Source organism: Artemia franciscana, chromosome 10 (assembly GCF_032884065.1).
Source record: "Artemia franciscana chromosome 10, ASM3288406v1, whole genome shotgun sequence".
In the NCBI taxonomy this organism is placed as follows: Eukaryota; Metazoa; Arthropoda; class Branchiopoda; order Anostraca; family Artemiidae; genus Artemia; species Artemia franciscana.
In genome coordinates, this window is record NC_088872.1 from 6,596,352 (window position 1) to 6,617,707 (window position 21,356).

The 21,356-nt window shown below is 33.3% G+C and overlaps 1 protein-coding gene across 3 annotated transcripts in view; it reads left to right on the plus strand.

The window, feature by feature from the left end:
- The window catches only part of LOC136031711 (katanin p60 ATPase-containing subunit A-like 1), a 63,567-nt gene that overhangs the window by 17,217 nt on the left and 24,994 nt on the right, over positions 1–21,356 (plus strand). For all 3 annotated transcript variants that reach the window (XM_065711413.1, XM_065711412.1, XM_065711414.1), the window contains exons 5-8: positions 2,922–3,114; positions 4,117–4,213; positions 13,775–13,896; positions 17,578–17,757. In XM_065711413.1, the coding sequence (XP_065567485.1) occupies positions 2,922–3,114; positions 4,117–4,213; positions 13,775–13,896; positions 17,578–17,757 (592 nt within the window). The remainder of the gene's footprint in view (positions 1–2,921; positions 3,115–4,116; positions 4,214–13,774; positions 13,897–17,577; positions 17,758–21,356) is intronic.

A 21,356-nucleotide genomic window follows, 5' to 3' on the forward strand; every position in this document is an offset into this window, starting at 1 on the left:
TTAAAGTTAGAACCAAGCATCGAAGTTATAGACAGAGGCAATGATGGACAGATTTAAGTGTTGTGAAGGAGAATAATTGTATCTAAATGAACTAGGCCATAAGAGTAACCTTTGCTTAAGTCTTAAATGTCGAAAAAAGAGTTCTTCGAGATTGCAGTCAGCTAATCCCAAGTAGCTGACCTTTATCTAAAACCATCTAAATCGTGTTTAAAACTTGGTTTTTATTAGTGTCTTAAATTGTTCATGTTTACGAAAGATACATTTTAATTAAAATATTTTTCCTATATTAGCTACTATTCGAGTAATGGGGGTTTTACCAATCAAAGATGAGGTAAGACAATATGCTTTATACAGCTCCATCTTTAAGTCTTTTGTAGGAGTAATTATTTCCTTGGTAGCAGCCTTATTTGCATTGCTAGTTTGACCTTACTGTGACTATGACACTTTGGCTAGCTGTCAAAAAAAAAAAAAAAAAAAAAAAAAATGCAGGGCAAAGCCATCTGAGCAGGGTTGCCACCCGGTGAAAAAAAAATTACTAGATTCTTGAAAAAAAATCAGTAAATCAGCATATAAATCGCTAGTTTATTGACTAGAAATGACTAGAATTATAATACTCTTTGTCTTTGCAAATAATAATTGTATTGTTTCTTTACCATGTTCTATACATGCGCATCTGCAGGAAGGGGGTAAAATTACCCCCCTCCCCTAGATGTGGGAAAATGCCTTTAGTTTGATGTTTTATTCTTTCTCAAGCGAAAATTACCCTTGGAATTTGAGAAATGCCTTTTTGCACCTTTATTCGGATAATAGAACAAAGTCCTTGGTTCCTCCCTGTATTTCCCGAATTGGTACCCTTGGCTTATACCTTGATCACTAAATAGGTTATCTGTGATCTAACCGAAATATTTGCTTTTTCTTTTTAATTTTTTTCCTTGTCGATCCAAAACTCCTGTCTTTTCCCGAAAAATATAGAAACCTTTTTTTTTTTTTTTTACTCTAGTTGAGCTAGTATAATTGCTGGGACACCGGCTACAATTTTGAAAATGGCTTTTTATATTTTCATGGAAAGAATGTGTCCCACTCTTTTCCATTCAAATTTCTCTCCACACAAATTTCGATAAGCATCGGTCTTATTGCTTCTTTAAAAAAAGAGTTATTTGATGATTATACGGAACACACCCAAGAAGTAAAGTTATGTTAATCCTAATGATATATGCCAAAATATGATGAAAATATAATAATTTAGTTTATATAATATCATAATTTGGGCTATATATTTGCACATTAAGTGGGTCTGGGGATAAAGTAACCTAAACTAACATTACCCCCCCCCCCCCCCTAATGTGCAAATATGTAGCCCAAGTTATTCAAGTTCGTGCATTCTTTCACCTGTTAGTTGTCATTGTGGCTATGAAACTGGCCATTGGGACTAGTAGCCGTCCGATCCTTTTGTTCGAATGAAAGGGGCACCCAAAATTTTATTTTTTGTTCAAATAAGCCCTCTCCCGATGTTCTAGAACCGTTGGTTGGATGCGGTCGGCCCTGGGAAAAACAAATTAATACGCATCCGGGATTTTTCTTCTGGTAAATAATGCAAAAATCAACACTTTTGCTGATGGAAGCTTTGAACCTCTACAGTAGGATTTTCTAATACGCCAAATCTGGTGGTTTGATTTTAATTAAAATTCTTTGACTTTTAGTGGGTGTTTCCTCCCTCTTTCAAAAATCAGCCAAATTTTAAAAGTTTCTTAGCCTTTTATGGATAAAACTAAGTTTAATGAATACTATATATTGAGAATCAACATAATAAGCCGATTATATATCGACTGATATCAAAATTCAGTTTCTTGAGTTTCGGTTACTATTGAGCCTTGCATCTCAACTATTTGATATTTTAGCACATAAATTCAAAAAATTAAAGAATAGGACGTCATCTGCGCTTATTAGGTTTTTCAATTACAAATAAAATAATTTGGAGAATTATTAGAGTTTTGATTAGATATTAGAAGTAAAAATTAAAATCATTAGACAATTCGCGGAGTAGATACCCCCCCCCCTTCTCCCAACCGACTTCAATCATTAAGCTACAATCGATTCTATCTATCTTGTTATATTACGAATCCTATTAAAAAGCACCAAGTCCTATTTTCTCTTTCAATGATTCCCTTTTTTAATTAGGAAAAAATTATATTTAATGTATACCTATCTTCTTATTTTTCAATTACTCCATTTCTGCTCTATTTGCAGATGTAGATGGTGCATTCATATCCACCATTCACTCTACTTTGAAAGGTTTTAACAGAAGAAAATCTAATTTAGAACTGATAACAGAGAAAAAAAAAACACCTATAAATATGAAGACAAAAATTTTACCTGAGCAAATGTTGTAAAATAAGAAGTATAGAACAATTTCGCAATTTTGCGTTTAACTAGGTTCACCTATTATCTTGATGATAACGCTGTGGGGTCTATATCTGATATGAACATACGGTGGGAAATTGGAAGTTTCAGAGGCGGTATATTTGCATAAATGCTAATCTGGAACATATTAGGAACTGTAGTGAATCACTTTTTTTTTATTAATTAGTTTCTTGTATGATTTGTTTGATTGAATCGTGAGTCTGCGCGCTATATCGTGAAAAATCACTAGATTTAGGAAAAAATCACTAGTTTTAGAACAAAAATCACTATAAATCACTAGCTAGAAGAAAATCACTAGGCCACATAAAAAATTACTAGAAATAGTGAGAATCACTAGGGGTGGCAACCCTGCACCTGAGACGGACCCGGCAGCGCTAAGCTGTGTCTGGTTCTTGGCTATACTGATTTTAATGGATACTACTCCTTGAGTGCCTTGTGACAGACAGGTTTAAACATAAATCCTTGGAGTTTTATGTGGGTTTCGCATTCTTTTTTTTCAGGTCAGGCCCTCCTCCACGTCCTCCTGGACGCCCTGCTAAAAGAGGTGGGGCTAGTTCAAAGCCACCAACAAGAGGGGCTAAATCTGCCAGTAGCAGTAGTTCAAGAAAAGCTCCAACACCTTTAGAAAAGAAGCCAGCTGTCCCCAGTGCAGATGGAAAAGGACCGAAAAGAGAAGTGAAAAAAGACGATAAGGTAAGGAAGATGGAGCTAGTTGAAAGTGGCAAGACGTATAACTAAAAGGACGCACTAAAAAGCTAGACAGCTTGCAAAAATGAGGTAGGGCTAACTTAAAAGAATCCAAAGGAATACGCTAAAACAGCCGCTGGTAATAGTCCAGGGAAAACGCCAAGACTTTCAAAAGTAAGAAATGTTTACAAGTGCAGATGGCTAAAGATCGAAAAGAGAAGCGAAAAAGGACGATAATATAAAATAAACTAGATAGGGGCAATAGTTAAAAAGACAGGCGATGAAGCCCAACGGCTAATAAACATAAAGAGCTAAAAGAGGCTAAGCCAATTCGAAGCCATGAGCAAGAATTTTTAGATATAAAAGGATATAAAATAAGTCCTAAAGTTTTCTTTTAACTTCAGGGTAAAAACGAAAAGAAAAAAGCCCATATACTGCTGCATAGTTGCTCTCTTTCCAGATTAGAAAGATAATTCAATGTTAGTAAAGTGTGTAGGATCATCGAAATGAAGTCCTGAAAGATTCGGAAATTTTGGTCAAAACAAAGAAACAAAAGGCAATATTTTGCGTACTTCGTTGCTCTCTTTCTAATTTAAAAAGACGATTATAAAATAAAATATTTGCAAAGTAAGCACGAAAATATGAATTAAGTCATGTAATTTCTTTTGACTTCACTGTAAGAGACGAAAGAAAAAAGGCATGCTACTCCCATTTAGTTGCTCTCTTTCTAATTTAGAAAGATAATTTAAAGGATATTAAAATGAGCAGAAAGACAGAAATAAGTCCTGCAATTCTCAAAGACTTCCGGCTCACAACTGAAAGAAAAACTGGCAATATGCTTATTTCCAAGCTGCTCCCTTTCTAATTTTTCGAAAGTTTCAAAAAGAAATTAAGTCCCTGAATGAAGTGAATCAGTTTATTAGGATGTTTTATTTTTATTTGGTGATGCTCTAAGTTCTTAGTTGATGTCTTGGCAGTCTAAAATTATTTGACGTTTTTTTTTTTTAGGCACCAAAGGAGGAAAAAACGGAGGAGGAAAACAGTGACTCTGGAGAGAAAAAGTTCGATCCATCAGGCTACGACAGGGAGTTAGTCGATTTAATTGGTGAGTTGTTAGTTTAATTGGTGAGTTTGTGTGGTGGGTTGTATGATACTTAATATACACGATGACTTAAAAGCTGCTATACTCTTGTAACAAACGCTGGATAACATGTTATCTTGTATTGAGGTTGGCTGCCAGCTATTCAAGTCAATTGGTTGATTTGATGGAATGGGGAATGGAAATTTTTCAGGTGTTGTCATACACGAAATACCTAATAAGGTATATTTTTTGCGTAATTTTTAACATTTTAGTTAAGTCGACTGTTCTCTACCTAATTTAGAAAGATAATTTCAAGGTTAGTAAAATGAACAGGATGATAAAATTTAAGTCCTAAAAGATTCAGAAACTTCTGGACAAAAATCACGTAGTTGGTTGATTTCTAATTTAGTAAGCCGGTCTCGAATAAGAGAGTAAATTGCCAAATCGCCAAAAGCTGATAATTGCCAAATTACCATACACAAATTACCGAATAAGTTTTGTTTTTGCGTAATTTTTAATATTTTTGGAAAGGGATTCGAATCTGGAAATCTAGGAACTACAGAACTGTCCTCTTTGCTGGTATCTTCCCGTAGGTCCAGCTTGATACATATGTCTAATTTTCCCAAAGTTGTGACCTATCTAGATCGCTCTTATAGGTCAATGTTAGTATGCCAATTTCAGCCACTGCGATATAATAATCCAACAATTGTACGAAAGTTTAATGCTATTAGGTATAAGATAAAAATTTCTCGTTGCTATAGAAGGGAGTCTTTTTTTTTTTTTATTTCGAGCCGTTTCAACTTTTTTTCCATCTCTTTCATCTTGTTGATCTTATACTTAACATCTTGTTGAAAGCTGCTACTTACAAAATTATCATACACAAATTACCGAATAAGGTTTGTTCTTGCGCAATTTTCAACTTTCAATCCTTCCCCCAAAATTTTCAACACAGCTACACACCCTCCCAATCCATCTTATTCTATTCAAAGCTCCCCTTTTTACACTCTCTGGAAGTTCCCATTTCCCTTAAAGCTTTCTTTATGGCATCATTCCACTCCAACCGCGGACGACCTGCTTTCCGTTTAGCCCTAGGCGGTTGGCCGAAAAATTAGCTTTACAAATCTCAGGAATAGCTCAGGGATAGATATTTTTGTTCCGTATATAAATTACTATAAAAAAGCCGAAGTAAAGCTTATTGCCTATCATTATATACCAGAACTCCAGTGTCAAGGCCCTGGGATTTCTTCAAAGCTTTACAGGTCTGTAAGCTGGAAACCAGGCGCAACAAAGGCCCCTCTAGACAGAAAATTTAAAATCTGAAGAACAGAAGATTTTGGGGGAATTTTCAACATTATTGGGGAAGGATTTGAATATTGAACCTGTACTGATACCCCGGGTACTGGTACCTGAACACATGTGACCAATTTGTAATTTTTGCTATAACTGAAATATTTTGATTAGGAACTATATCTGTCAAAATATACAAATTGATCTTTTTGGCAGTACTGGAGCTAATTTACTTGCCTTTGCTTTGTTTATTAATCTAAGCTTTCATTTTATTTATTACGGATACATTTTTTAAATATGCTTCTCATTAAAAACTAGTCTTACAGTAGTTTGTTGGTCTTACTAAGTGAAATCAATTTGTATTTTTTTTTTTAATATATCTGAAAGCTTATTTACTGAAATTGACTTTTTGTTGTCTCATTAAAAACTCTCATTAAAAACTAGAAATTCTCATTAAAAACAAAAATTCTCATTAAAAACTATGCTTCTCATTAAAAACTAGTCTTACAGTAGTTTGTTGGTCTTACTAAGTGAAATCAAATTTTTTTTTTTTAATATATCTGAAAGCTTATTTACTGAAATTGACTTTTTGTTGTCTCATTAAAAACTCTCATTAAAAACTAGAAATTCTCATTAAAAACTAAAATTCTCATTAAAAACTATGCTTCTCATTAAAAACTAGTCTTACAGTAGTTTGTTGGTCTTACTAAGTGAAATCAATTTTTTTTTTTTTAATATATCTGAAAGCTTATTTATTGAAATTGACTTTTTGTTGTCTCATTAAAAACTCTCATTAAAAACTAGAAATTCTCATTAAAAACTAAAATTCTCATTAAAAACTATGCTTCTCATTAAAAACTAGTCTTACAGTAGTTTGTTGGTCTTACTAAGTGAAATCAATTTGTATTTTTTTTTTAATATATCTGAAAGCTTATTTACTGAAATTGACTTTTTGTTGTCTCATTAAAAACTCTCATTAAAAACTAGAAATTCTCATTAAAAACTAAAATTCTCATTAAAAACTATGCTTCTCATTAAAAACTAGTCTTACAGTAGTTTGTTGGTCTTACTAAGTGAAATCAATTTGTATTTTTTTTTTTTTAATATATCTGAAAGCTTATTTACTGAAATTGACTTTCTGTTGTCTCATTAAAAACTCTCATTAAAAACTAGAAATTCTCATTAAAAACTAAAATTCTCATTAAAAACTATGCTTCTCATTAAAAACTAGTCTTACAGTAGTTTGTTGGTCTTACTAAGTGAAATCAATTTGTATTTTTTTTTTAATATATCTGAAAGCTTATTTACTGAAATTGACTTTTTGTTGTCTCATTAAAAACTCTCATTAAAAACTAGAAATTCTCATTAAAAACTAAAATTCTCATTAAAAACTATGCTTCTCATTAAAAACTAGTCTTACAGTAGTTTGTTGGTCTTACTAAGTGAAATCAATTTTTTTTTTTTTTTTTTTAATATATCTGAAAGCTTATTTACTGAAATTGACTTTTTGTTGTCTCATTAAAAACTCTCATTAAAAACTAGAAATTCTCATTAAAAACTAAAATTCTCATTAAAAACTATGCTTCTCATTAAAAACTAGTCTTACAGTAGTTTGTTGGTCTTACTAAGTGAAATCAATTTTTTTTTTTTTTTTAATATATCTGAAAGCTTATTTACTGAAATTGACTTTTTGTTGTCTCATTAAAAACTCTCATTAAAAACTAGAAATTCTCATTAAAAACTAAAATTCTCATTAAAAACTATGCTTCTCATTAAAAACTAGTCTTACAGTAGTTTGTTGGTCTTACTAAGTGAAATCATTTTTTTTTTTTTTTTTTATATATCTGAAAGCCTATTTACTGAAATTGACTTTTTGTTGTGAAATTTGTCTTATTGAAAGTTACACTCTTCACAAAAGGAATTAATAACCCTTCAGTTATTTATAGTGTCTTGGAGATGTCTTGCATATCTATTAAGATATCGATTACAGGTTTGAATGTACCATTACTAAATATTTATTCTTTAAAGCAAACCTAGTATGTTGTTTGACTGGCATTTTTTGTTCGTTAAACCCAGAAGTATCCTGATTTTGTGTTAAGGGGATTCCTCACTGCGTATGTAGTTGTATATGCTAAATGTTAACGTTATGTTACGTAAATGGTCAACACTTAAACGATTTCGTGAATTGTGAGCACTAGTTGGTGCACACCATGCACGGCACGGGGCCTTTCATATGCGGTGCTAAGATTTGTGATGGGATAGAAATGTAGAATGCGGGTGCTCCAGGAAGAATCGCTCCATAATACTAGAAGGAGGAAGAGTAGGTGACCTCTCGAGTTAAATCGCTTTTTAGTGTCATCTGTGGTTTGATTAAATGAATTATATAGAAAAAATGCATAATATGTATGAAAGGGATCTCACACTGCGTATGTATTTGTCTATGTTAAATGGTTACGCTGTGCTACTTAAGTGTTTAACACTTAAAAGAGTCCTTCCGCACTGCGATTTCCTAGAAATTCATAAAACCATTATGACCAGTGTTGCCACCGTTTCGGAAGAAAAAGTACCGCAAAACGCTCTAAAATTGTACCACTTATCAAAAAATTGTACCATATCTATTTTTTTTTTCGTGTTGTGCTACGGGCAAGACAAAAATATTTTTTTTCGCTTCGCACAACACCTGGACGGTCGGAAAATTACATTACAATAATGAGAACAAAGTATCAGATATCTTCTTTCAAAGATATTTGGGAGACCTCCTTTTCCCTGCAGAAACCATTTTGGTGTCACTCCTCCAAATATCTGCTCACCTATATATAAAAACTACGATTCCCTCCGCTCGCTGTGTCCTGATGTCCAGTCAAATCTTATTGTATCACATTCTGTAAAATGTACCAGGAAATTTGTGATTGTACCAGAAAGTTCCTTTTGGGGTGAAATGTACCAAAATGGTACAATTGTACCGCTGTTGGCAACCCTGATTATGACCGTTGTCTAAAATCGTATAAACAAACTATTAAAAATTAAAAATGCGGAACAGATTTGAAGTTCAAGCTCTGATTAAGCTCTGAATAAGCAAACTATTCAAAAATAAAAATGCGGAACAGAGTTGAGGTTCAAGCTCTGATTAAGTGTTAAAGGCTTTTTAAGAAAAGTTACTAATTTACTTTAGAAACTTATCAAGTTCTCATCCAGATATTTCATTTTGTTGACGCCATGGACTTTTGGCTATTGAATTTTCCACTGCGTTACCTATACAACGTAATGTAAATTTTAAGAAGAACTAGAGTCTACTTCAGTGGCGGCCCCCCCTCCTTCCTGTTTCCCAAAAATTTCCAAGCCAAATTTTAACAAAATTTCCATTTATTAACAAAATTCGAACACAAAATATCACGAAAAATAAATTGAAATTGATAAAATTTGGTCTACTTACTTTTTTTTTCAAGGAATGGTGATATGGTAAAAATGAAAATTACGGATTCAAGTTGCCTATACTTACTGTCACCAGCGCTATCTACTTTATTTTAACAAAGGTGAAATTATTAACTAGAAATTTTTCGCCCCTAAAGTTTCTGCGCCTGGGGCATGCGCCTCTCTGTCCTCATAAAGCCGCCTCTCGTCTACTTTGTACTCTCCACATTGCGGACAAAATTTGCACTGTAAGATTATACAAAATATAGTAAAGATTTAAGTTATGCTGGTGTGAAAGGTTTTACGGCGTAGTGTAAAAAAACATAATTTGGAGAATCCCTGACTCTATTTTCATCCTAGATTACAGCCTTGTCTGGATTAAACGTTTTGTTAAAAATATTTTCTATAACCTTATTTTTGTATTTTGCTTCGTGTTTTCTTCTTTGATGTACTTATTGAATTCGAAAGATAAGTACTCTTATAAGTGCTTTAATTGTGCCACTAGTTGTAGTTGGCACAACGTTCTGATTGGGGGAAAGCTTATTGGGACAGGAAGAGCGGCAGTTTTGTTGTTGTTGTTTCATTATTAATTATTACTGATTATTATTCATTAATAGTAATAACAGTATTGATTATTATTCATTAATAATAATAACAGTAACAATTAATATTAATTAGAAGGATAAATGCTTTAATTATGCCACTGGTTGGCACAGGGCTCTAGTTGGGAGAGAACTTCCTGGAATAAGAAGAGCGACAATTCTTTGTTGTGGTTTTATTAGTAGCATATCCATTATTTACTATCAAACAGTTAGTCGTAACGAATTAAAGCACTTTACAATTAAAGGCACAATTAAAGCACTTGTAAGAGCACTTATCTTTCTGTAAGTAAGGAGCGACCCGGCTCAATAGTAACCAAAATTCTAAAAGACTGGAATTTTGATACAAATAGATACGTTAAAAGAATTGGATTTTCACGCTGATTTTAAATATATAAGTTTCGTCAAGTTTAGTCATACTCATCAAAAGTTACGAGCCCGAGAAAATTTGCCTTATTTTCAAAAAAAGGGGAAAACACCCCCTAAAAGTCATAGAATCTTAATGAAAATCACACCATCAGATTCAGCGTATTCGAGAACCCTGTTGTAGAAGTTTCAAACTTCCATCTGCAAAAATGTGGAATTTGGTATTTTTGGCCAGAAGAAAGATCATGGATGCGTGTTTATTTGTTGTTTTTGTTGTATTTTTTCCCAGGGGCTATTGTATCGACCCAGTGGTACTAGAATTTCGCGAGAGGTCTCATTCAAATGGAAGTTAAAAGCGGCTAAAGTATTTTTAGTTATTTCAAAAGATCTAATTATTCTAATTAAACGGCTTTTGTGATTGAGAGGTCATTCTTAAAGAATTGGAACAGAATTCGAAATCAGAATTATTTAACAAAATTCGAACTTTAGCGTAAAGAGCGAGGTATTGATGAGGGGGCGAATACCCTCATATTACGTATATGAGGAAGTTCGCACCTTCTTCAATACTTTGCTCTTTACGCTAAAGTTCGAATTTTGTTAAATAATGGCCGATGTAAGCAATAATTTGTTTATGTTGTTTTTTGGCCAATATTAGCATTTAATTTTATCTTAAGCAGCTTCATAACTATGATTTTTATGTGATAATTAACTAAAGATATTGTTTGTCTTCGGCTTGTAGTTGTCATTAAATAAAAAAAAACAAGTTTTTTCCAACTGAAAGTAAGGAATAACACAAAAACAAATTATTATATATGTCTTTTAAAGATCTTTTCTTTCATTCATTTTAGTCATTTGAGAATTACCCAACTTGTGACTTCCATTTTCATAAAAATAGTTTCGACCTCTTTGGTCGTTCTGTTACTATGCCTTACAAAATTATTTCTGCAAATATCGCTAATTTATGTTACGTGGGAGAATATTTCCATGGAGAAATTTCTCGGGAGGGGGGGGGAAGGGAATTTTCCATGGAGCGGAAGCTGGATTTCCCGGCATTATTTAAAAAACAATCAGCAATTAAATAAAAAACAAGTTTTTTTCTTCTGAAAGTAAGAAGCAGCATCAAGACTTAAAACGAACAGGAAATATTACGTCTATGAGGGGGGTTGCCTCTCCTCAATAGCTTGCTCTTATGCTAAAATTTCTTTATTAACATTTAAAAGAGGTTATTATTCTAATTAAATAGCCTTTGTGATTCAGGAGTCGTTCTTAAACAACTTGAACAGAAATCAAACTTAGGTTAGTATAAGGTTATTATTAGCTAAAAAAAAGTAAAGGTTATTATTAGCTAAAAAAGTAAAATCAATGTGCAAATTTCGTTTTAATTATTCATATACGGCGAGACAAAATTAAAACCTACATTAATTCAAAAACGTTCAGAAATTAAAGAAAAAAAAAATTTTAACTGAAAGTAAGAAGCGTTTATTATAAACATGCATTAATTCAAAAACGTTCAGAAATTAAATAAAAAAAAAGTTTTTTTAACTGAAAGTAAGAAGTTTTTATTGTTTTAAAAGTAGAACTCTGAGAAAGAGTCAACCTTTAGCGTAAAGAGCGGGGCGTTGAGGAAGGGACAGCCCCTTTCATATACGGAATAATTTCTGTTCATTTTAAGTTTTAATGTCGCTCATTACTTTCAGTTAAAAAAAGCTTGTTTTTTAATTAATATTCAAAGGAAGATTTGTTGATGTATTTCTACTTATTTTATTTGTGTATATTTTATTAAACTGGTGTGTTGATAATGGTAGGTGAAAGATAAAGATGGAATAAGACAATAAAGCGGTAGATTGGAAAATGTTGGCGTTGCCGAGTGAAGGAGCAATTGCAAGGGTGTTTTCAGTTAACACTATAATTAAAAGAAATGAAAAAAAAAAGCTTGTAAAAATGATGCAATTTAGATAGGATGTACGGCCACACCCAACATATTCATCAGATTCAAACGGCTTATTCAAACCAGACTGAAATCATAAAATTTTCGAGTGGAGGAGGAGTTGCAAGGGTGTTTTCAGTTAATTCTATAATTAAAAGAAATGAAAAACAAGACTGAAATCATAAAATTTTCGTTTTGTAGCACTTAAGTTTACAAAATGGACCATTTCTTACAAAATGTAAACAGTTTGATTTTTAGGCTAATAGCAATTAATGTTAGTTAAGAAATGGGACCTATAGTGAAGTAAAATTACGGTGTGCAATGTTAAATACATAAACCCAAACTTAAAAGAGAAAAATTATCATAAGTAGGTATAGTATTACCCCCCCCCCGAAAAAAAACAAAAAAAAACAAGTAGACCATAGTGTCAATCATGCTTTATTGGAACCTAAATGTTACTGATTAAGTTCAATATTTCGTTTCGCCATTTGGTTGTTCTTAACATTTGAAAGGAATGAATTTAATAGAAAGACAGCTGTGACAAAAAATATAAATCCTTTAAAACATTTATACAAATGTCAACAATGTCTAATATCTTCAAAACATTTTTTTTTTTTAATAAAAAAGACATGCTCTAAAGTTATCTTCAGTAAAGTGTAAATAATGCGCTTTTTGGATACAAAGGAAGAAATCGGAGGCCGCTGTAAAAAATGTAGGCCACATATTATTTTGGTTTAGGATAATCGCATCGCAATTTTAGTGCCGAACGTAGTTCATGACGTCAAAACCCATAAATACCAACTTTAGTGGAAATAAATCTCCAAGTGTGAAATTTCTTGGCCTTCCCAACATTCTGATTAAAATCGTTGTCTCTGAATTTCGGTTCGGTGGCATTTGTGGCTGAGGGTATGGCTGGGAGCACTAATGGTGTTTGTTGGTCGCTGGTTGCCTTCTAACACATTTTAGCCTTTAGGAAACATGCATTCTAGAAATTTATATTTGTGATCGAATTTGCGCTCCGTCAAGTTTCTATGACTGTCCGTTCTATTTGATGAGGTCAGGGATGGTGGGGGACTTTAAAAAAAAAGCTGTAAGACGTATTGCTCTTTACTAGGTTAATGCTACTACGTCGAATTTTATAAAAACATGTTTTTGATACCAGGCACAAGAACATATTGTATAATATGCAAGGTGTCACCTCTTTTGACGAATTCATACCTGTTCCCTCTTCCATTGTGAAAGGAATTCCTACGATTCTTCGTACCAGTCTGTATATATTCTTTAGCATGGTTACATTATCGATTTTTGATTCACCGAGTCAGTTATATTACATAGTTAATTTAGTAAAAAAAAATAAATAAATAAAGAGGGAAGGAAGAAAAGTCCAAATGCTTCATTTTGTGTAAGTTTCTGTTTTGGAATTGTTATTTCGTCGCATTCTCACCTAATATGACATTTTCAAACTTCAGAAATATTGCCAAAATCGTTGTTAAGCTGTTCTCAAAGGGAAGATCAGCAGGGCGATGTGTGTTCAATCCTACGGATTTACATTGTCCCGCTGATCCTCCTTTAGACAAAAGAAGGTAACTATGGTAATTAAAGGAGGTAATTTTCGGTAATTACGATTAACAATTAAAAGAGGCGTGATAGCGACACTATAACTTACTACTAATTTACTACATTTTACTTATACCTTACTGCTTTATACACCTTTACTCTGTACCACTTTACTACTTTATCTTATACCTGATGTACTTATATACCTTTGCTACTTATTCTGTTTTATAATTATTCCTTGTATACTTATACACCTGATGCCTTATATACCTTTGTATTTATACCTAATACTTACACGTTACTTCTTTATATATCTTACTTACTATTATATACATTTATCCCTTACGTTTTCTCCTATGCGTGGGGTTAGTTACGGCATTTACTACTTTTTGTCTGTTTCAAATTCGCTAAAATGTTTATTTATTTGTTTTTTTACAGAGCGAGATATAGTTCAAAGTGATCCCAATGTAAAGTGGGACGACATTGCTGACCTGTTACAAGCTAAAAGACTCTTAGAAGAGGCTGTAGTCTTGCCCATGGTTATTCCAGATTTCTTTAAGGCAAGCGTTTGGTTTTTATTTTGTTTTAAAAAGATCACTGCCATAATTTTTGAACTTATGCTGGCGTTCTGGATAGGTCTTGGACCATGTTTTATAAAGTGCTCGGTATTTGTAAAAATAGCGGGAAGCCAGTTGAGAGCTAGCTAATAACTTTCCATAGTCCACTAATGTGAAGATTAAGTCATTAAGGATAGTTTGGTGTTCTTCTTGAGCAACAGAACTATTAAACCGGAAAAGCTAAAAAAGTGATGGCATGGCGTGAAGATGAAGGATAGGAGGTTGTCAACAACTTAGCTGGTTTCGAGCAATAAGCAAGAAGATAATCTGAAATAAGGATGGAAGAGTCCACAAAAAATGTTGAGAGGTGGTGAACAGTTCATTGGAGAGGTTAATGGGGGGGGGGGGGGCTGAAAAGCAGCAAAGGGCTCAGGCCAACAGTGAGATGCTAGCAGCTTTGGTCTAAGTCATTACAGAGGAGCAAGGACTTGCATTAACTTTTGTTGCTCTGGACGCACACAAGACGTCAGTGAATAGCCTCCAGTTGGCAATATTGAACCTAAGATTTGGCCCAAACTACGACAAGGCTTGAACGGTAGCCTATCTACGTATCGCTGTAAAAAAGCCAACTGAAATGTCGATAAATCTTTCATGCCCTATGCGCCAACAGTGGCTCTTGAGGATCTTTATCCTGTTTTTAATCTATGGCTATGGCTGTCATGGATGTTAATGTCTATGGCTGTTAATCTGTGGCTATGGCTGAACTGACGCCTTATGGCTGAAATTTTTTTTTTGGGGGGGTCTACAGGGCTAGCAATACTCATGATATAAAGATATTCTTGATGATTATTCATGAGTATATGTATTCTTCTCAACCATATGACATGGTTGAAACTTGAAGAGGATTAAAGAGGGTATTGTTTTTTTCGCAAAATAGAAGCTTTAGTAGAAGCGAAAAATTGTATTTGCCTTTGAGTCTCAAAATGAGTAAAACCCCAAATGCGACGTCTGCAATTTTCCAAATCGACTCTTCTACCCTAGGCTTTTCTAATTATAGACAGAAATATAATATATCGAACAAACTATGTAACAGGTTAGAGTACAGCCCCATCCCTCTTGAAACAAGCGATAAATAGATAAAAAGGTTTCCACGATACTTCCTGTAATTGTTTTTTATTGTCCTTTTTTCTATTGTTTTATTTTTATTCTAATTTTTTACTTTTTTCAGTAATTTTTTTTATAGTCCTTTCATTTTTTAGTTATTTTTTTTTACCCTTGGTTTTGTTTTTACATTTTCCTACTGTTTAATTTATTTTATTTTTAATTTATTTTATTATTTTATGGCTTATATTTTTGTTAGTATTTTTTTTATAATCTTGCTAATTTTTTTAGTTATTTTCGATAATCCTACCTGTCCAGGTTTCTTATAGATTTTCTGTCTCGTTGTCTATAGATTCTCTACGTATTGTCCCTAATTCTTGTGCTTCTTCTTCCAAAGATCCTTAAGGGTCCAGGAACGAATGTAAATTGAAAATGGATGTAACATATTGAAGTAGTGCAATTGGGTCCTTTTCAGTCCTAGACCTGTAAAGAAACAACTAGTATTTGAAAGTGTACTAGGGCTTTCATTTTAATTAATTTACGATCATTTAATATTCACAATAAAAGAAAACTTGATAATTCGGTTTTCTTGGCTTTGAAGATTGTCAAATAATTTGAATATGTGTGACTGTAACTATATACTATGAATCCAAGAATATATCTAATTGACTTCTGTAGAATATAGACATCTAAGGCCTACTCAGAAGACAGAATCTTGTCAATAAACCGAAAAATTACAATTTGAGTAATTGGATTGATTTGACCTATTTTCTAATTATGTTTCAGTTTTAACCCTAGTTACAGGAAAATCGAATATAAGCTTGCCTGTCACACATGTCTGCTATCTTAAATTAAAGGAAATTCAAGGATTTACCCCTCCTCTAGGAAATCCCCCCGGGAATTTCTCCCTTGCGGATTGCATACTCTGCAAGGAAAATTCCCCCTCGAAAGTTCTCACCCGCGAAAAATTCCCCCTGTGCAAAAATAACGATTGCGATCTTAAATTTAAGAGTATTTGAAAAATTCTCCTTGAAAATTATCCCCATTGACAATCTTCCTCCAAGGAAATCTCTCCCCCTGACAATGCCCCTTCATTAGTGAGTCGTTTCCATAAATCGAAATTACGGTAATGCGTCGATTAGGATGCAAAAATAGATTAATAAGAACATATACTTTTTTTTTCAAACATCATGCTTTTCACAGTAGAGTTAATCCCAGGCTGAATAAGTTGTCTTTTTACATATGCCCTAAGATATTTTCTGTTAGATCTTTCAGTTTTTCGCCGTCATTCATTAAATTAAACACATTTTCATTTATGCATCAATATATATGACATTATTAACCCTCTTTTTTCTATCATTTCCAATATAAATTCTACTTTTTCTCTTTTTCTACTACTTTTCAACTTTGCTCCGTTTAAAGATTATGATTTTTTTTTAGTATTTTGACCGTGTTACCACGTTGAATTGCAAAACTTGAAAACAAATTAATTGAAATAGAGATTACATAAAGAGAATACGTTATATGTGGTATAATGGATATGATATATGGTATAATGTATATAAAAAAATGTTAATTAGTTAAATAAACAAATTAGTTACATTGAACAGTGAGTTAAAATCCACTTTTCGTCCATAGAAATTTAAACATTAACAATATGTTGATTCCCAAAGACAACCACACCTTCAAACTAAAGGCACACTTTCTTAAGCTGTTTGGTGCTTAAGATTCTTAAGCTGCTTAAGTCTTTAGCTCAAAGACAACCACATCTTCAAAGAAAAGGTACACCTTCTTAAGCTGTTTGGTGCTTAAGAGTCTTAAGATGCTTCAGTCTTTAGCTAAAAGATAACCACACCTTCAGAAGAAAAGTACACATTCTTACGATGTTTGGTGCTTAGGAGTCTTAAGGTGCTTTGAGTCTTTAGCTCAAAGACAACCAAACCTTCAAAGGAAAGGTACACCTTCTTAAGCTGTTTGGTGCTTAAGAGTCTTAAGATGCTTCAGTCTTTAGCTCAAAGAAAACCACACATTCAAAAGAAAAGTACACCTTCTTACGATGTTTGGTGCTTAGGAGTCTTAAGGTGCTTTGAGTCTTTAGCTCAAAGACAACCAAACCTACAAAGGAAAGGTACACCTTCTTAAGCTGTTTGATGCTTAAGAGTCAGAAGGTGCTTAAGTTTTTAGCTCAAAGACAACCACAGCTCCAAAGGAAAGGTACACCTTCTTAAGCTGTTTAGTGCTTACGAGTCTTAAGGTGCTTAAAGAAAAAGACAACCACTCTTTCAGAGGAAAGGTACACCTTCTTAAGTTGTTGGTACCACACATTTTCAATTTATTTTCCAACCACGCATTTTTATTTTATTATTGGCGTCCGCTGCAACTAAAAACTGCATTACTATTTATGAAGTTCTTTCTCATTAGGATTTGAGTTCCTGATTTTTTTTTTCTAGTATAGTTTCCCCTTAACCAATTCAAATAATCTGAGTTCATTTTCACTGTCTAGAGTACTTCAAAGGTATCCCCTTAATGTTTGTGCAGGTATGAAAATGTACCCTAAATTGATAATTTTATATACTTTTCTAGGGTATTCGTCGAGCATGGAAAGGAATATTAATGGTCGGACCTCCTGGAACAGGGAAAACTATGCTAGCCAAAGCCGTTGCAACTGAATGTAAAACAACGTTTTTTAATGTTTCATCTTCGACACTGACTTCCAAATACAGAGGAGAATCTGAAAAACTCGTTCGGCTCCTGTTCGAAATGGTAAGTGTGTCTGCAATGTAACAAAAGCTTTGTGTCAGGTGGCCATGGCCGCTGAATATAAAAGAACATTTAAGTGTTTTATGTTTGCCGCCGACGTGAAAATATAGAGAAGAATCTTGAAAACTTGTTCGGCTCCTGTTCAAAATGGTAAGTTTTTCTGCAGAATATAACGAAAGCTTTGTGTCAGGTGGCCATGGCCACTGAATATAAAAGAACAAATGTTTTATGTGTGTTGCCGACGTGAAAATATAGAGAAGAATTTGAAAAACTCGTTCGACTCCTGATGGGAATGATAAGTTTTTATTGCAACGATATAAAGAGGGATTTCAGTCAGTTGACCGTGGCCACTGAATGTAAAATAACGTTGTTTAAAGTTTCATCTTCGAGACTTACCGTCCAACATAGAGAAAACTCCAAAGAACTTGTTCGACTCCTATTCGAAATGGTAAGCTTATCTACAACAATGTAACGAAGGATTTTTTATTAGGTATCAGGATCTTTTCCGACAGACCTGAAATAACAAAAGTGTAGTTTAGCGCTATAATTTTGAAGACTTTCCTGGGGCTTCTTCGGACTAATCCAATGACTAGTATGTTCTAAGGACTATAAGTGCTAAATAACAATATATAGGGCCCGTAGATCGGTAACGTCGTCTTTTAACCTGCATAAATATTTGAATGTCGAAATTAGACGATATTTGTTCAAAACATGTCAAAAAAGAAAAATAGTGTATACTTACTGGTACTTGTAACACTCCAAGCCAACGTTAGGCTTACTGTGGTATCCAAAATTTGTTGGAGTGTATCTTTCAAGCTCATTATAGTAATGACTGAAGTCTTGACTGATTTTTGATGTACGTAGGGTATTGAAGTTTAGCGTTCCGTCAATGAAAATCACTGCCAAGTAGTGTTTTAATTTGATTATTTTGATTATTTTAATTTGATTTATTTTGATTATTTTAATTATATTAATTTGATATGAGTCATTAATATTCATAAAAATGCAATACTTGCATATAATTTAGTATGAATTTTTTTTTCGTTTGTTTGTAAAGAATCTTGGGGTAAATTTTACACCCGGGAAACCTTTTATTACAAGGTGCATCGTTTCGGGCAGATAAATTGGTTACGTAAGGACCTTAGTGTTTATCAATTTAATATTTATGTTAGTGTAACTGTATGAAAACATTGAGGCCACATGGATCCTCAATTGAGAGGTCAAGCTACGAAACATAAAGAGAACATAAAGTTCATTATAAAGATTTTTATAGAAGTGAAGCATATGTCTTTGACCTTTGAAGTCTTATGTATTAGAGCCTTATTGTGGTAAAACATTTGGTATTTTGAATTGGTATTACAAATAAATTTGAAAGATTTGACGCCATACCCATGAGGGTTACGGATTTGAGTGCCCTAAATACGAAACATAAAGCCTGCACTTTACAGCCATCTAAGTGTAAAAAGAACAACCTACAAAATTGAGAGTTCCTCCCCACCTTGACCGGATCAAAAGGTATGGAAGTGACGATATTTGAAATTAGTTCCAAAAAATGACTTTTTATAATTGAGTCACCCTTTTTCTCCAAATAAATTATGGGAGGACCAAGTTGAAAATCTCTTTTGGGCTGATTAACTGTTAATAATTACTTGAATTTTCTCAAGCCACTCAGGGAGAACATGGTTTTAGCCAATTTATATGCTGTTTAAAACACTTCAAAACTACCTTTGATATAAAAGATTTCGAAAATGTTTGAACCGAAGGCTTGCATGCATTGCATTTCTCATTAGAAGTAAGCCAAAATCCTCAAAAAATATTTTGAACCAACCGAAAGGCAGCATGAAGCAATCGATTTTACTTATTAAAAATTTAAAATATTGTACACCGCATTGAATATACCGTATTGACCACCTTACACCGGTGGTCACCGTAAACCGTAGTACTGTACTGAAATGGTGTACATCATTTTAAATTTCCGAAGTCAGTATATCATTTAAGGTTAAATTCAGACTGATTCAAACTAAACTTATAGTAGAATGCATTACCGTCAACAGATATACAGCTTATTTTCAAAGTTGGGACCGACAAATCTGAGGAAAACCAAGATTTAGAGTTGCCAGTAGAGCAAAGGACTTTTATAAAATTCTTGAAATACTAACTAGGGATCAGTATAATTTTAAATCTGTGACCACAGTCTAGATATATAACAGTAGCAAAAATTTTCTTCAGAAAGACACAGATCAAAGCGAACGAATACAGAAAAGCCGTCTCTGTCACAGCAATAGGTTTCCCATAAGCCTGTTGTAATGTCGGCTAAACATATTTAATTGCGCGCGTGCTAAGGCGGAGTCAAGAAGAAAGGTCTCGACTGATGTGTGCTAAAAAAATGTTAATGGAAAAAAATATTATCGATGGTGCGCCTTCAATCGATCGGCGTTTGTTCTATTTTTAGAGTTTTTTGGGGCTACTTTTAAAAAGTTTTGGAAACTTAATCGGTATCAGTTTTTATTGAAATTTGGTCCACAATTCCTTTTTAGCTTCATTACCATAACCAAATCTCGGACAAAATAAGGACGAGACATCATCTTAAATTTCCAAAAACATTCTTTTGATCCAAATGATCGACAGCGAGACCTTAAACTGCCTGATAATTGAATGAATCTGACAAAATAGGTAATTTAAAATTTAATTCAAATTAAGCTCTAAAACTTGAATTAAACAAATTTACTTGCACCATAAATCCATGCCTAATTTATGAAACATCAATGGAGTCGGATGTATTTATCTTACTTTATGTCCAAATTTCCTGGTCCTTTGACTACCCTACCCCTAAACCCCTCTCTCTCTCCACGCTACAGAAGCAATTATTTCTCATTGCTTCAAGATTGAATCCTTTCAATTAAGAACACTGCATATATAAATTTATAGAGTATAATCAAACTCAGTAGTTTTGGCTACTACATTATCGGCGCGTACAAACAGCTTCTCCCATTTGACCTGCCGTCAGCGGTCCAGTGTATACCCTGGAACATGTATTTTGGCAGAAAATTTGTCAAAATGTCTTTGAAACCAACTCGAGACTTCGAAACCAACTTGTAATTTCTGAAACGTCTAATAACAACATTACTCTGCTAATTACCGATTTTAATATACATACTGGAATAATTAATTAGAAATTAGATTCTTTAAAAGTATGTGTTACAAAGGTGAAACCAGGTTTCTTGTTCAAGAGAAATCTGACTTATCGACCCGTGAAAAAATCCTAATGTCGCTACTGTTTCTATGTTCTCCGGAGCACTTTCATCTCAGTCTGGCTTTGTCTAATGGTTGAGATAGGGAATGATTGTACTGTCTAAATGTGTATACAGTGCTTAAGAATGATAAAATAAAAGTTTAAAATTAAATATCTTAGCCAACTCCTTTGAGAATGAAAAAGCTTATTTTTCTCCTTCTCATCTCAGCAATTAAGGTACTTTGGTCATGGACGTACTTGAATATGGCGTGTAAGCATATTGAACGATCAAAGTTTATATATTTGTTATGTTTTTACGAGTTGGGCACATTATCCTTCGAGGATGGGTTCAAATCCTGAATTCCCCCTC